The 13180-nt window shown below is 37.7% G+C and overlaps 1 protein-coding gene across 5 annotated transcripts in view; it reads left to right on the top strand.

Annotated features, from left to right (window-relative positions):
* The first annotated feature begins 3156 nt into the window (after window positions 1-3156).
* The window catches only part of GluRIB (Glutamate receptor IB), a 226297-nt gene continuing 216273 nt past the window's right edge, over window positions 3157-13180 (top strand). For all 5 annotated transcript variants that reach the window (XM_018461440.1, XM_018461435.1, XM_018461436.1 and 2 more), the window contains exon 1: window positions 3157-3439. In XM_018461440.1, coding sequence (XP_018316942.1) covers window positions 3202-3439 — 238 coding nt within the window. In that variant the 5' untranslated portion in view covers window positions 3157-3201. The remainder of the gene's footprint in view (window positions 3440-13180) is intronic.

Consider the following 13180-nt stretch of genomic DNA (forward strand, 5'->3'; position numbering starts at 1 on the left):
AAACAATAGAAGAGCAGGAAAATCTTTCGTAAACGCGTATCTGGAAATTTACCAAAGGGGGGGCCATGTCTCCCCCCCCCACCGCCCTCCATGGATCCGCCAGTAAATAAACGCCCACGCGTATCATAACACCGTCCACATTCATAGTTCCTTTACTTTATGCCTCGGAACGTAATAAACATGCGACGCGTTTGTAATACGTTCGATTAACGGGAGTGCCGTACAAAGTTTCGCGCGAGTGTCGTGTTTCGATGATTATCGCGTGATTCATATTTTTTCGAGCAAGTTCAGCTAACTTCGGGAGTGCCGTGTAAAGTATCTCACGATTGGCTTTAGTAAACAGTAATCGTAATTAGTCGTGTTTCGCGAACGAGTGTTGCGTGAGTGCCATGAAGAAGTGACCTGAGAGGAGGAGCAGGCCTGGGCGGCATCGGGCATCGGCGGAGCAACCATCAGATGAGCAACTTAATAATTCATTCTACTTGCGTAATTAACCATTGCAGTTTCCGCGATAGTCGCATGATGTATTCCATGCACCAATACACACTCAATATTATTCATCGTGTTGTACAAATTTATATGTATGCGTGCATCTTAAACCAGTTCCAAATTAAGCAAGCAAGCGTGAACAAACACGAATAAACAACTCGCTTCAATTAATTCGAATAGCACTGCTGGTGCGGCGATACCGTTCGCATTCATTGGAGCGAATTGTTCATTCGTGTTTGTTGCTCTCGCTTGGTTGTTCTGAATCGATTTTAAAGATGTATGTATCACAACTGAAAGCACTACCAAAAGTATAAAAATTCATAGATTGTTGTATTATTACGTCTGAATATCTATATAAAATTTGAACACAATTCTCTTGGTTTAAAAGTTATTTCAATTATTTTGTTTGCCTTGACTCTTGTATAAATAACGCTTTGTAGTACTTATTTGCAAATTTAATGAAGAAGTAACATTCCGAATGAAATTAAATTTTTTTGTATGTACTAATGAAATCTACTAAATATTCATGCAAAAGTTTATTCGGATTTACTTACTCGTTTAAAAGTTATTTACCTAAAATTGTAACAAAATATTAATTATTGTGCTGCATAAGCCATTAAAAGCTAAATAATTTGTTGTTCTGTTTCTTATAGTTAATTTTCTTTATGCATTTACGACAAAATTTTTTGACTAATACTTTTAGTATGACATTGTACAGCCAAAACATTCTTAAACATATTAGTGACTTTAAATATGTCTAACAGAAATATTTAATAAAAAATAATTTTAATTTTTAAGAAGGACTATTTCTACAGAAACGAACCTTTTAAAAATTTATAAATAATAATCTGATTTTCTCAAAAAAAGTTACGCGAGTTATCCATGTGTTTTGATATATCATTAAATATTAACGTTTCATGAACATTGCAGTTCACATTGTTTATCAAGACGTTTATGAAGCAACTTTATACTGAATATCAGATTGCTTCTCGCTTTGATGAACTGCAATGTTCATGAAACGTCGACATTTAACGATGTATTAAGACACGGAGATAATCTGCAAACATGTATGTTTAATATTAATACTAATTAATAAATATACATATATGTATATTTATTAATTAATATTATTTGCATAGTCAAGTTTTTTTATGACAATTTGCATTTTTTATATAAAAATCCGATTACTTATTAAATTAGAAAGAAATTGTTTTGCAGAAATAGCTTTTTAAAAATTATAATTATTTTTTATTAAATGTTTTATTTAAAGAATTAAGATTTTATTTGTACAGTAATTAATTTCGACTGACAATCGTCATATAAATATTATTAAGCACTTAGATCCAATTCAATTTTTATGCTCTTGTTTATCACTTTATAATTAATTTTTAAATATTAATTATTTGAGTACTAATATAATTTAAATTTATTTGCGTTTTTCAGATTGGCATTCGTATTACAACTCCGCTGCTGCGCATTGTACCCGTAAGTTAAATCAATATTTATTTTAATTTATAATGAATCTATGAAAAATATACTAAATATATATATATATATATGTTTACATAAATGGAAGATATTAAAAAGTGGAGAAATCTTTTCCTCATATTTCTTATTTTATAGAGTCATTATCTTGTTAGTGAATGTGGATTGGGATATATTTATATAAAAATGATAAGAAACATTTTGAATATAAAGTAAGTTAGATAAAAAAGTAATAGTTAATAATGCGATTTGAAAAGAAAATATTCCAAAATTTGATAAACATATTATCATTTTTTACGTTTTTTGCTAAGGATACTATAAATAGATTCTGAGGAAACGCATTGCATTCTAAAAGAATTAAATTAAATTAAAAATTTGCGTTTTAATATGTTTGTGTTTAATAACGTGGTTAAACTTTTCTCATTTCTATCAAGATTTTTCAACTGTATTATAACTGTGTGTATAAACTCATTTCATTTACACCGGTTATATATTTCGATAATATGATTTTTTTGTGTATGGGTTGTCGCGATATTGCGCGGTCAAGTCCAATCGAGTTGAGTCGGTCTCTAGTAAATTTGCAAAAGTATATTTGAGCATTAATTTCGGCCTGTAGACAGTTATTTCAGCGCGGTGTGTATCGGTAGGGTATCGGTGACGGTATCAGTAGCTGCGTGGCGCCAGTCAGCAGGTGCGTAGAATATTTCCGAGACGAACACGCGCGCCGCGACTATCGTAACATGCGCGTTAAACGTACGCTTCCACCCCGAACTACCGTGGTGAAGCATGAGGGCGCGACAGAGAGAGAGAGAGAGAGAGAGAAAGAGAGAGAGAATAGAGCATAGAGCATAAAATGATAAGAGGAAGAGAGACGGGGAATACCAGAGAGAGGATGCTTGCGTTGGTGGTGGCGGAAGTCGCGAGGAAGGGTACGGGTCCGGGGGTGGATCGAGAGCGAGAGCGCTGCAACGCGTCGGAGGAGGGCGAGAAACACGACTGACGAGAGGGTGGCTGCTGGTTAAGGGGTCCACGAACTAGAGAGCGAGAGCGAGAGCGAGCGCGCGAGAGAGAGAGAGAGAGAGAGAGAGAGAGAGAGAGAAGCGAGAGCAGAGAGTGGGGTGGAGTTAGGGGGTGAGAGGACGAGAGGGATGCTGGGGCGGTTCAGGAGAGACCGAGTTCACGCCGAGTGGAGTACGGTAGTTTGTGTCAGACCACGGAGCTCGGAAGATGCTCCCGGTTGTTCACGAAACGGGCGGACCACCCTCGTCGCGACGGCGGCGTCGCGCCACCGCGGTTCCTCTCGTTGTCGCCGCGTTGACCGTTTCCGGGAAAGCTAAGATAAACGCGAGAAACACTGGTGCCGGTAGAATCAGCAGACTAACATCTACTGCCACGATGATGACCATGGCCTTAACCGTCCTCTTGGTCCTGGTGCCCGCGGCGTTTCCTGAGAAGATTCCCATTGGTGAGCGTTGTTTGTGTGTTGTACATCGTTATCATTGTATATAAGGCGCCGAGAGTTCCGAGTGATACCGAACTTACAGCTATAGACATTTTGCGAGAGACCCGTCGAGTCGAGTGCTCGCCGGGCTCAACCTCGTCGAGCACGTCTGCCGTCGGCAGAAGGGTTACTGAACTCGGGGTATACATAGCCGCCGTGTGCAAATATACCGTTCGCTTATGTATTCTAAATACTTGCACGGCATGCTCCAGTAATAATATCGGCTCCTTCTCCGAGGTAACATCACGTCGATTGCGTTTAATAGAAAAATGTGGCAAAATAAATAGCTTCATAGTAATGCATGACTTCGCGATCGCTACCTCGCAGCGCCATTATTTCAATTGGAGCGCACTTAATTACAGCGCTCGAATTCGCGCTCCATTGTGCGATATTTTAATGTTTGAGATAATATTTTTCTGCGCAGTGGGTAATGCCAGTTACATGAGGAACATTAATAGTGGAGAATAATAAAACTGGAAAGCAAAATTCTATCGATATTATATGATGTAGTCAAAAGAACGTTTCCTATTTCACATGTTGTTTACGTTGTTGGTTGCGTAACGATATCGTTATGGCATGAAAGCGCGCTCTGTAAAATAAAATATAGTTAAATTTATTTTTTTTTTATATTTGAAACTTTATTATTACTGTTCTTTCTTCATAAAGATAGAAAATAACATTGTTTTTTTAAACTAATTATTGCACAAAGAAAATATTCAAATTTTATCATATTTTTTTCATTTACAGTTTATTATTGTGATTATATAACGCAGGAAAATATTGAAAATTACATAAATCTAATCGACTTTAAATAAGCAAATTGAATTATATATCAATGTTTTTTTATAGTATACTTTTGACATATTAATAAACAAACCATTAATTTCAATTGTAACGTTTCAAAATTTTGCTTGTTATTTTTTTAATCTCCTTTTTGAAGTGATTTAAAGTTAGAATATCATCTCTTGTTTCTCTTTCGATATATCAATTTACAAATAGAAAATTTTTCTTTATACATGCGTATACATACACATATTATTATACATACATGTGATGTATTTGTAGGTACATAAGTTATCAAAGAAATTGTTAATGTAAAAATATATCGGAATCAAGTCAGGAGTTATAAATTCTTCTCCATCTCAAAAAAGGAATCGAAAGAAAGTTTAGCTGAGGTTGTTTTCGAAAATCTCATGTTTCGTGAGACAAGTTTCTTGTACATGAATAATAATTTAGCTTCAAATAATATGGCTTCTATCAATCTCGTTTTACGATTTGAAAATAAGGAGGTACGAGGAAATAACAAGCCAAAAAGTACATAAAGAAAAGATAGGGTAAACGATCGTAAAAGTTTCTCATTTGAAGAACTGAACTTTGACATGTCGATTTCAAACTCACGCACGGACATTTTTTCGTCAGGTCGTGACCGAGTTTTATGGAAAAAAAAAAAAACCGTAAAGCGTTTTTGCAGGCGGCCAAAACGATACTCGAAAAATATACCGACGGCATAAATACTACCGGACACGGTTCCAGCCTGATAAATATTGGAAGCTTACAAAATATTTTTTTAATCGTTAGTAACATCGTTGAATGTTTAACTTTTTTACATACTTTTGCGATACGTTTATTTATATTTCAACATACGACCCGTGTAAATATTGTCGAGGTTCGCATCATTACCAATATTACAGATACAAACAGTATTTTTCGCGACCATCTGTTTTTGACGGATATGATATTACGATATTTGATGTGTACTCAACGTGGTCGCTACGTTACAGCGGGATATATCGACACGTCGAGATTGCAGTACGCACAGTATGTATAATATAGTAATAGCGGTTAATCAATTGATTGTACCAGCATGCCTGTATTTGAAGCGTTTCAGCGCTACGTATAAATACTCGATATTTTTAATTCGATATATCGCTCTAGATCTCTGTAACAGCTTACATTCCATAACCGTATATTATCTTCTGTAGTCGAAAATTAATTCCGTCGATATTTACCGATCAGTTTGGATTGCGAAGCCATCATGTGTTATTCAGCACTACAATTGCAACTGAATGAGAATTTACACGACTTATCTGTAAGCTTCGCCTATATCATTATTACATATATACCAAAATTAACCACAGTGCAGTATGCTTATCATGCGCAAATCACTAAATCACGGCAAAACAAAGATCATTAAATCTATATTGAACGTAGATGTTATTAAATATTAGCCAGGTCCCTTTTATATTTTTAAACAAACCGGCTGCATGAAAATAGCGCTATATGAAAATAATACCATAACGAATGAAACAGTGCAATTTAATCGATTCTACGAATGTGCACCTGCTCGCACATACCCGAAAATCGAAGCGTATTGTAATTAAATCGAGTCATCAAAAAGCGTTTAGCCTGCTCCGTATGAATTGTGCAAAACATTACTGCTCCGATGGATTACCGCGCGCGAACGTTTACCGTCGTTCTTCTTCCGTTCTCATGAAATATTCCGCCTCTCACCAGGCACGTCGACACTCTTGTTCTCTTCCTTTCTTCTCCGTTGGCTCTTTCGTCGATCAGAAATCCTTCGACAAAGTCCATTGCTTGTAGAACGATGCTCGTTTAAAAGCTCGACGGATTATCGCCGTTGCCAATTTTAACGGACGCGGATGGTAGTCTCGATAGTAGATAGGGAAATAGAGAAACTAGCGGTACTGAAAGAGAAACAGGTATATATCGGGTCAGATATCGAAAAGGGAAAGAGAGAGAAAAAATGATGAGGAAAGAGAAAGGATACGAGAGAAGCACGTTGAGCGAGTAGTTGAATAATGAATGTCTATAGAAATGACGGCGTCTCTCTTCTGCAGTTATGCGAATGAGGAGAAACCGGGTAAGTCGACGAAAAGCCGAGGAAGGTTGTGGCACGAGAGACGTCGACACGGGGGTGTGGGTGTGGGGTGTTGCGGAAAGGGTTCGTTGCCTCGCTCAAATTATGCCGCACGCGCGAGTTGCGCTTCTCCTCATCGTGCTCTGTCGTCACTTCAAAGACACTGCGTGGCGTATACTTTTGGTGGAATTATGCGAAAGGGATAGTGAAAACATCGGAGGAAGGTAGACGGTTGACCTCGATTTACGACACATCGGATATCAACGCTCCAGTTGATATTAACGCGATGTACACGCGCCGCGTTGCTCACGTTTTTTCATTAAAGCTGTAAAATTAATGCGCGCGTGAGCATACGTTCGCAAAAGAGTTTTAGATTTTGTTTTTCGCTTCTAGTTGTGCTATAAAGTTAATACTAAAATAGTATCACGCAATACTGCTTCCATACGCACATATAAACGATATTTTTCCCTGTTTAAATGAATAAAAGTAAAATTAGCACGTAATATTTTTATTATTTTCGCGTAAATACGAATGATAAAAAGATTACGAATAATAATAAAAATTCTAAAGACCTTAAAATATGACATATTAAATCGATTAAAGTTTTGGTCAATAAAACAACATATTTACAAAATTTTAAATGTATATTTTCTAAATGTAAAAAAATGTCTCGTATTTATTTCACGTGTTCATTTATATGTAACTTAATTGACACCTTTATATAGTGAAAGCTGAATATTTTGAAAGCACGTTTCTTTCGTGGATAGGTACGTATATTTTAGAATCTTCAAAGAAAAAGTGTTTCACATATTAGGCAGCGTTGCAGTAGTATTCGTGCTTGAGTGCAAAAAAATTAATTAGGAACTTGTTCAGTCGCGCAATTGACATTTTTTCTTTCATCATTATGAGCATTAATATTTTTTCGTGTCAGAAATCTTCAAAAGATTTAAAGAGTTGATCTCATTTTTTTACGTATCTTTAAACCTTTGAAGACAGTCTTTGAAAACAAGAAAAGAAGACGATAAAAGTCTTTGTTCGAAAGAAGTTGACTCACTTACACAATTCAAATTAAAATCTCTTCCTCTACATTTCATTTTGCATGACGTGTTTCACAATCTACAAACTTTTGCAATGACCTGCAAAAAATACACGATTTATATACATTTTTGCGTTGAAAACACTAAAGTACGATCATTATTGATATTTAAGATTGATATTAGACAGATTACTAAACTAATATTTTTTTGGCAAACTTTTATAGTAAGATTTTAAAAATAAAAGATAAGAGGGAAAATATTTTTCTAACAAGCGACTTCTCTCTTTCTCTCTTTCTCTTTTTCGATGCGTTGAAGATTATTAAAAGATTTAATCGAGTGACAGCGACGGAACTTTAAACGTTCTTGGTATGTGATTGATATATACTCAGAATGCGCATCCACTGGCCGTATCATGGTACACGGTTGAAGATACTGGCGTGCGATGCCTTTGTGAAGGAAGGCAAGGGCATCTACCACTCAAGCAGACCCGTCGGTCGCCTAATGCGATTAATAGCACGGTACTGCCAGACAAGAGAGACAGGACCGTGTGCTCGTAGCCTTTCTATCGTGCCTTGCCTTGCATGCTGTCGAAGAATTTGCCTCCCGTTGCTAGAGGCCGGCAGATAGGAAGGCGAAATCGAATTTTCGTGCGTCCGAGGTATTGCGCGGAGTTAAAACGAGAGTCGGAGAGAGAGGAAATTCTTGCTGCTGCATCGTTCAAGTATCCGTTATCGCCGTTTGAGACCGGTAAGCGATTTAATGGTCAAACGGCCGAAATGAGTTCTCAAAACTATGCGGATAATTTTCATACATCTCGATACGTCAAGAAAAAAGGTATTTAATTGTGTAATCGTGACTTATTATGCATATTTCGCACTAAGAACACAACATAAAGGTCTGCTTAATACCGTAATGGACTTTTGAAACTTTGTTAATAATCAAGGTATTAAAATTGTAAATGTCTTGAGACGTGAAATGATTTAGTTGTACATTGATATTCTTACTGTGGAGAGGTATGAAAATTACAGTAACACACAGAGTAACTCTGTTACAAGGAATGAATAAACGTCGGCGCGTTCACTGTAAGGATTTCCCTATTATTATCCTTATTGCGATATCAGTACAAAGGACAAGCGTTCGACGCGGGCACGTTGAAACGTCGGAATGTCTCGTGCGTGGTGCATCCGACTGCCAATTTATTGTTCGCATAATCGCGCGCAATCGGGCCGCCGTTATTCGGCGGCCGTGTAATGCCAAGCCGAGCTGCGCTGTGTTTCTATAATTGATGCATTGCCCTCCCTATTAGAATGACAAAACCGCTGGTTCTCGTATATGGTCATCGATGCGTATTCGAGGTTGAACACGACGCGCCGCGCTGCACGGTATGCCCTCTCTGTGAATCGGTACCCTCCGGCACACCATCGGCATTCGTGCTTGCTGCACAGAACGTCCGCGTTCTGTGTGTTAAAGCTATTAATATAGAAATTCGAGCCCGCGAATTTCCGAAATTCACCGCTGCCGAAGATTCCGCGGTTTCATTTCCACGGCGCAATTGTGTTTCAGTTGATTTGCTTTATCGGGGTACATTTCGAGACGCCGCTATCGATGAGCGGTCGCTCTTACAGTCAATTTGCTGTATTTTCGAATCGTCCATTTAGCCAACAAGTGCAGAAATTATATGTAGAAAAAAAAACGTACGTGCATGTTGTTTCAAATATGAATATGTATTTGTTACTACGTGTCGCTGGATAAAGCGAATTACGTGGATTTGTTGCAGAATGAAAGTATAAGTCACCCGGTTAATCTGTGTATACGTACGTAACTCGGCGAGTACTTTCGTGACATCTCTATTAATTCCGACTATTTCTTCAGTCACAATACAAGCGTTATGTGGTTTATTAGGACCTTAAAAATCGTATTGTAGTGGTGAGTAAATAGGATTTTAAGTGAAGAACACTGATTTACTTCCGCTCGCTTCGATTTGGTCTACTAATTCTCTTGGACGCCACGAAACAATTACTCTTGCGCCCCATGGCTATAATTTACTTGGATCGTGAGTTTTTAACTTCAATCCAATTTATTCTACAATCCTCTTTTCCTGACTACATCTACTATTAGAGGACGTTGTAAAACTTTATTCTTTGCAAAACTTTGTAACAAACGTTGAAAAATGCAACAATACACGTTTTCATAACAATCGCGAAACTTTGCGAAAATCCGTTTAATAAACAATTTAGTATATTGCTGCACGAAAGCAGGGCATTCGATTCATTTTAATGGGATGGTTATAACAATATTTTGAAACGTCTATATGACATATTTGGATGCTTTGTGCATTTGGAAGCCTCGTACAATATATGTTGGTCTGGTTGTTGAGCATCGATGGAATGCATATCTATCCATATCGGGGAATAACGTTACTCTACTGCCACGTATGCGCCCTACGATGTCATGCTGTAGACTGCACCCGCCATTACTATCGTTGCGGCAATAGCAGAAGCGTGGAAGCATCAGAGACGACCGCGAGTAATCCGATATTACCGAGCCGCTTTCCCTCGCGGAGCTGATATGTCTTCATAGGAGACGTCGTAAGGGTTTTCAGCCAATAGGGGCTTATTGTTACGAAAAGCGTACTTACCATTGTATCCACACAACGCGCTCGCGGTATTACATGTACCTTACGTGTACATTTACATTGGTAAAGGTATAAAGTTAGCTCCTTATTTGTGTTACATAGTTACATTATATTAAGATAATTAGTCATGGAAAGAACGGTTTTGCTAAGATAGTTAAAAATTTAGCTCGATACACATCTAAAAATAATTCTGTCAGATATCTAAATAATTATGTAGAACGCTAAGCGTTAATGATAATGTTGCAAAATGTTTTAATATTCTAGCAATCAGTTTAAGTGTCCTATATAATTATTTTGATGCTTCAAATAAAATTATTTTCAGATCTAATATCTAGCTAAGTTTTTAGATATTTCAGCAAAATTGTTCTTTCCGTGTTTCTATTTGATATATAATTTTTCTTTTTTTATTCGAATTTTTTATATTCGAATATATATTTTTTCTTCTGAAATTCTTGAATTATTTTTATTACGGTTATTTAAAGATATCTTTTAGAGTTATTATTTGTTTTTTTATAAATAAATAGAGAGGGGGGGAGGGAGGGAGCGGAGAGAGAGAGAGAAAGAGAAGATGAATATCGTACATTTAGGAGATGAAAGCATATTAAATTTAATAGCTAGTTATGTCATATGATATCTGATCGACTTTTCATCCAATTGATTGCGTTTCGAAACTCCGTGTGGTTATTTCTACATATAAGAGTCGCGCACGCATCTTGCTCGTGTATTTTTCGACTATATGGTATATGCACGCGCATGTTTGCTTGCGATGTATGTGGCATGTATTTTCCAGTATATAGGAATAACGTTACCGTTAGGTACAAGTCTACATACGTGTCTTCTCTTCGCATACGGATACCGCATATACGTTATCTATGATAGCTCGCAGTGGAAAATGTCAGTGGCTCGACCACCGAATGTAACCCGAAGCTCTTCCATGATACTAAAATATATATATACACATTTCGGAGATGTCTGACCAATCGACCGTAGCAAACGCGTAAAATAGTGTTGCGTCTGCAACGCATCCAATTTTATGTAATAACATAGCCGTAGAACAAAATAATATCCGTTATTTTAAAAAATAGAAATAAAATTATTCTTACAATTAACGTAAAATTAAGTCACAGCAACCTCTATCTTATTTAATATCGATCCAAAATAATTATGCAAAACTTTTATCTGTCATTTTGTGTATATAACAAGTTTATTAGAGTCCGACTGAAACTTTTACCGAAACTGAAAACGAACACTCATTACGTGTCAGTTTCGACTGAAATCATATAGCTCTTCTTCATAAATATTAATTTTAATATGAGTAATTATTGTTTCAATAATTAAATTATGATGTTTATGAAGAAGTTCTTGGTCACTTATATTCTTTGGCCAAAATTGACGCACAACCGAAATTTCGGTTTTCGATTTCGGTCGAAATTTAATTATTGTTTCAATAAATTATGATATTTATGAAGAAAAAGTGTATGATATATGGGTCTCTATACATGGCCTATATATGGTCTATGTATAGTCTTTATAGGATTCCTATTTTTTAATTTTGGTTTCTGTTTCGGTTGAAATTGACATGTAGCCGAGTGTTTCGGTTCAGTTTCGACAAAAGTTCGGTTGGACTCTAAAGTTTATATATGGCTTGCGATTATTTTTCATTAATCTGCAATTCACATTTCACGCGCATTTCTTGAATGCATTAGAAGTAAAAATTGCAATTTTTTGTTGTAAAGAAATTCTTACATTCTGTTTACAATCGGGATAGGATGATTAAAAAGTTTTCGAGATCCAAGGTCGGCGGGAAAAAATTCTCCCTTAGCGATAAGCCGTCGTGGTTACGCAAGATATCGTACCGTCTGCCGTGAAGATTGCAGAAGAGTTAGTGGTGTCGGTGTGGAACTGGCGGGGATATCGCGCGGTAAAGGTAGTGGGAAATAAAAGAGGAGGTAGTAGAAGGCGCCGGCTTTGGTAGAATCAGTCGGAGAGGAAGTAGCGCGGGAGCAAGCAGTAATGTCATAGATCGACTTGGGGACGTTTGCACAGGAAGTCAGAGGACGATGGAGGGAGGGAGAAAAAAGGCGAAAGTGAACCGCGAGAGAAAAATCAGGGATAAATCGGCAGACGAATAGGTAGGATGGAAAAGAACGAAGAGGGGAAGATAGATAGATAGGCGGGTAGAAAGAGGGAAAAAGAATTACCGTGAGAGTCGACAGAGGCGAAAAGCACGCGGAAAGAACCTCCGCGATAGTAAGGGAGACATAAGGCACGTGTGAGCTTTTCGAGAGAAACGTCGAAACGCGGTGGCGTACGAGTAAAAGCGGAAAGGATGGAAAAACGGGCAGACGAAGAGGTGGCGAGACGGGGATACGTCGGTGGTTGCGTGAGGAAATGGTAGAAGAGAGAGAGCAGGAACGGGATAGGAATAGAGGGATCGATGCTTGACTCTGGTCGGGTTGGTACCTATACCCTTCTCCTCTGCTCTCTAGCCCGGCCGCCACCAACACCGTAGTACGGCCATTTGCCAGCTTCTTCTTGCTCAGATCCGGGACGGTTATTAAAACCCCTGTGGCCCAAGTCGTGCCCCGTCACCGAAAGGAAGGCCGAACTTTTCCCTACTTCCGATTCTTTGCTGGAATTTAATTAAGGCCGCGACAAGGAGCGCAACGTCGTTTCGTAGATCGGCCGACCCATCGCCTTTATAATATCGTGCTTATATTACCGACACTACCGCGCTATCACGAACCGATTAATGCCCGAGGAGGTAATACGTCCGTGCAAGAACACCGCATTGTCGCGCCGCACCGGTACCATCTTCTTCTGTTTGCACTCGAGTCACGTACCTTGAGAATTCTCGTGGCTGCTGATAGTCGTTTGTTCAAGAAATAGGCGTAGCATATGCTGGTGTAATATGTTATTTTTTCACAAGATAATTTGCATTTTTGAAACTTTATTCGTCACACGCTTTCCATTGTGTCATTAATAATGAACTAAAATACATTAAATTTAATTGAATCGTTTAACTGTTTATTTACAAACATCACATGCATTTAGCTAGGATTAAAAATTTTATATATAGAGAGTATAAAATATAGAGGCGAGACAGAGAGAGAGAGAGAGAGAGAGAGAGAGAGAGAGAGAGAGAGAGAGAGAGA

Source organism: Mycetomoellerius zeteki, unplaced genomic scaffold (genome assembly GCF_001594055.1).
Source record: "Mycetomoellerius zeteki isolate Tzet28-1 unplaced genomic scaffold, Tzet1.0 scaffold122, whole genome shotgun sequence".
In the NCBI taxonomy this organism is placed as follows: domain Eukaryota; kingdom Metazoa; phylum Arthropoda; class Insecta; order Hymenoptera; family Formicidae; genus Mycetomoellerius; species Mycetomoellerius zeteki.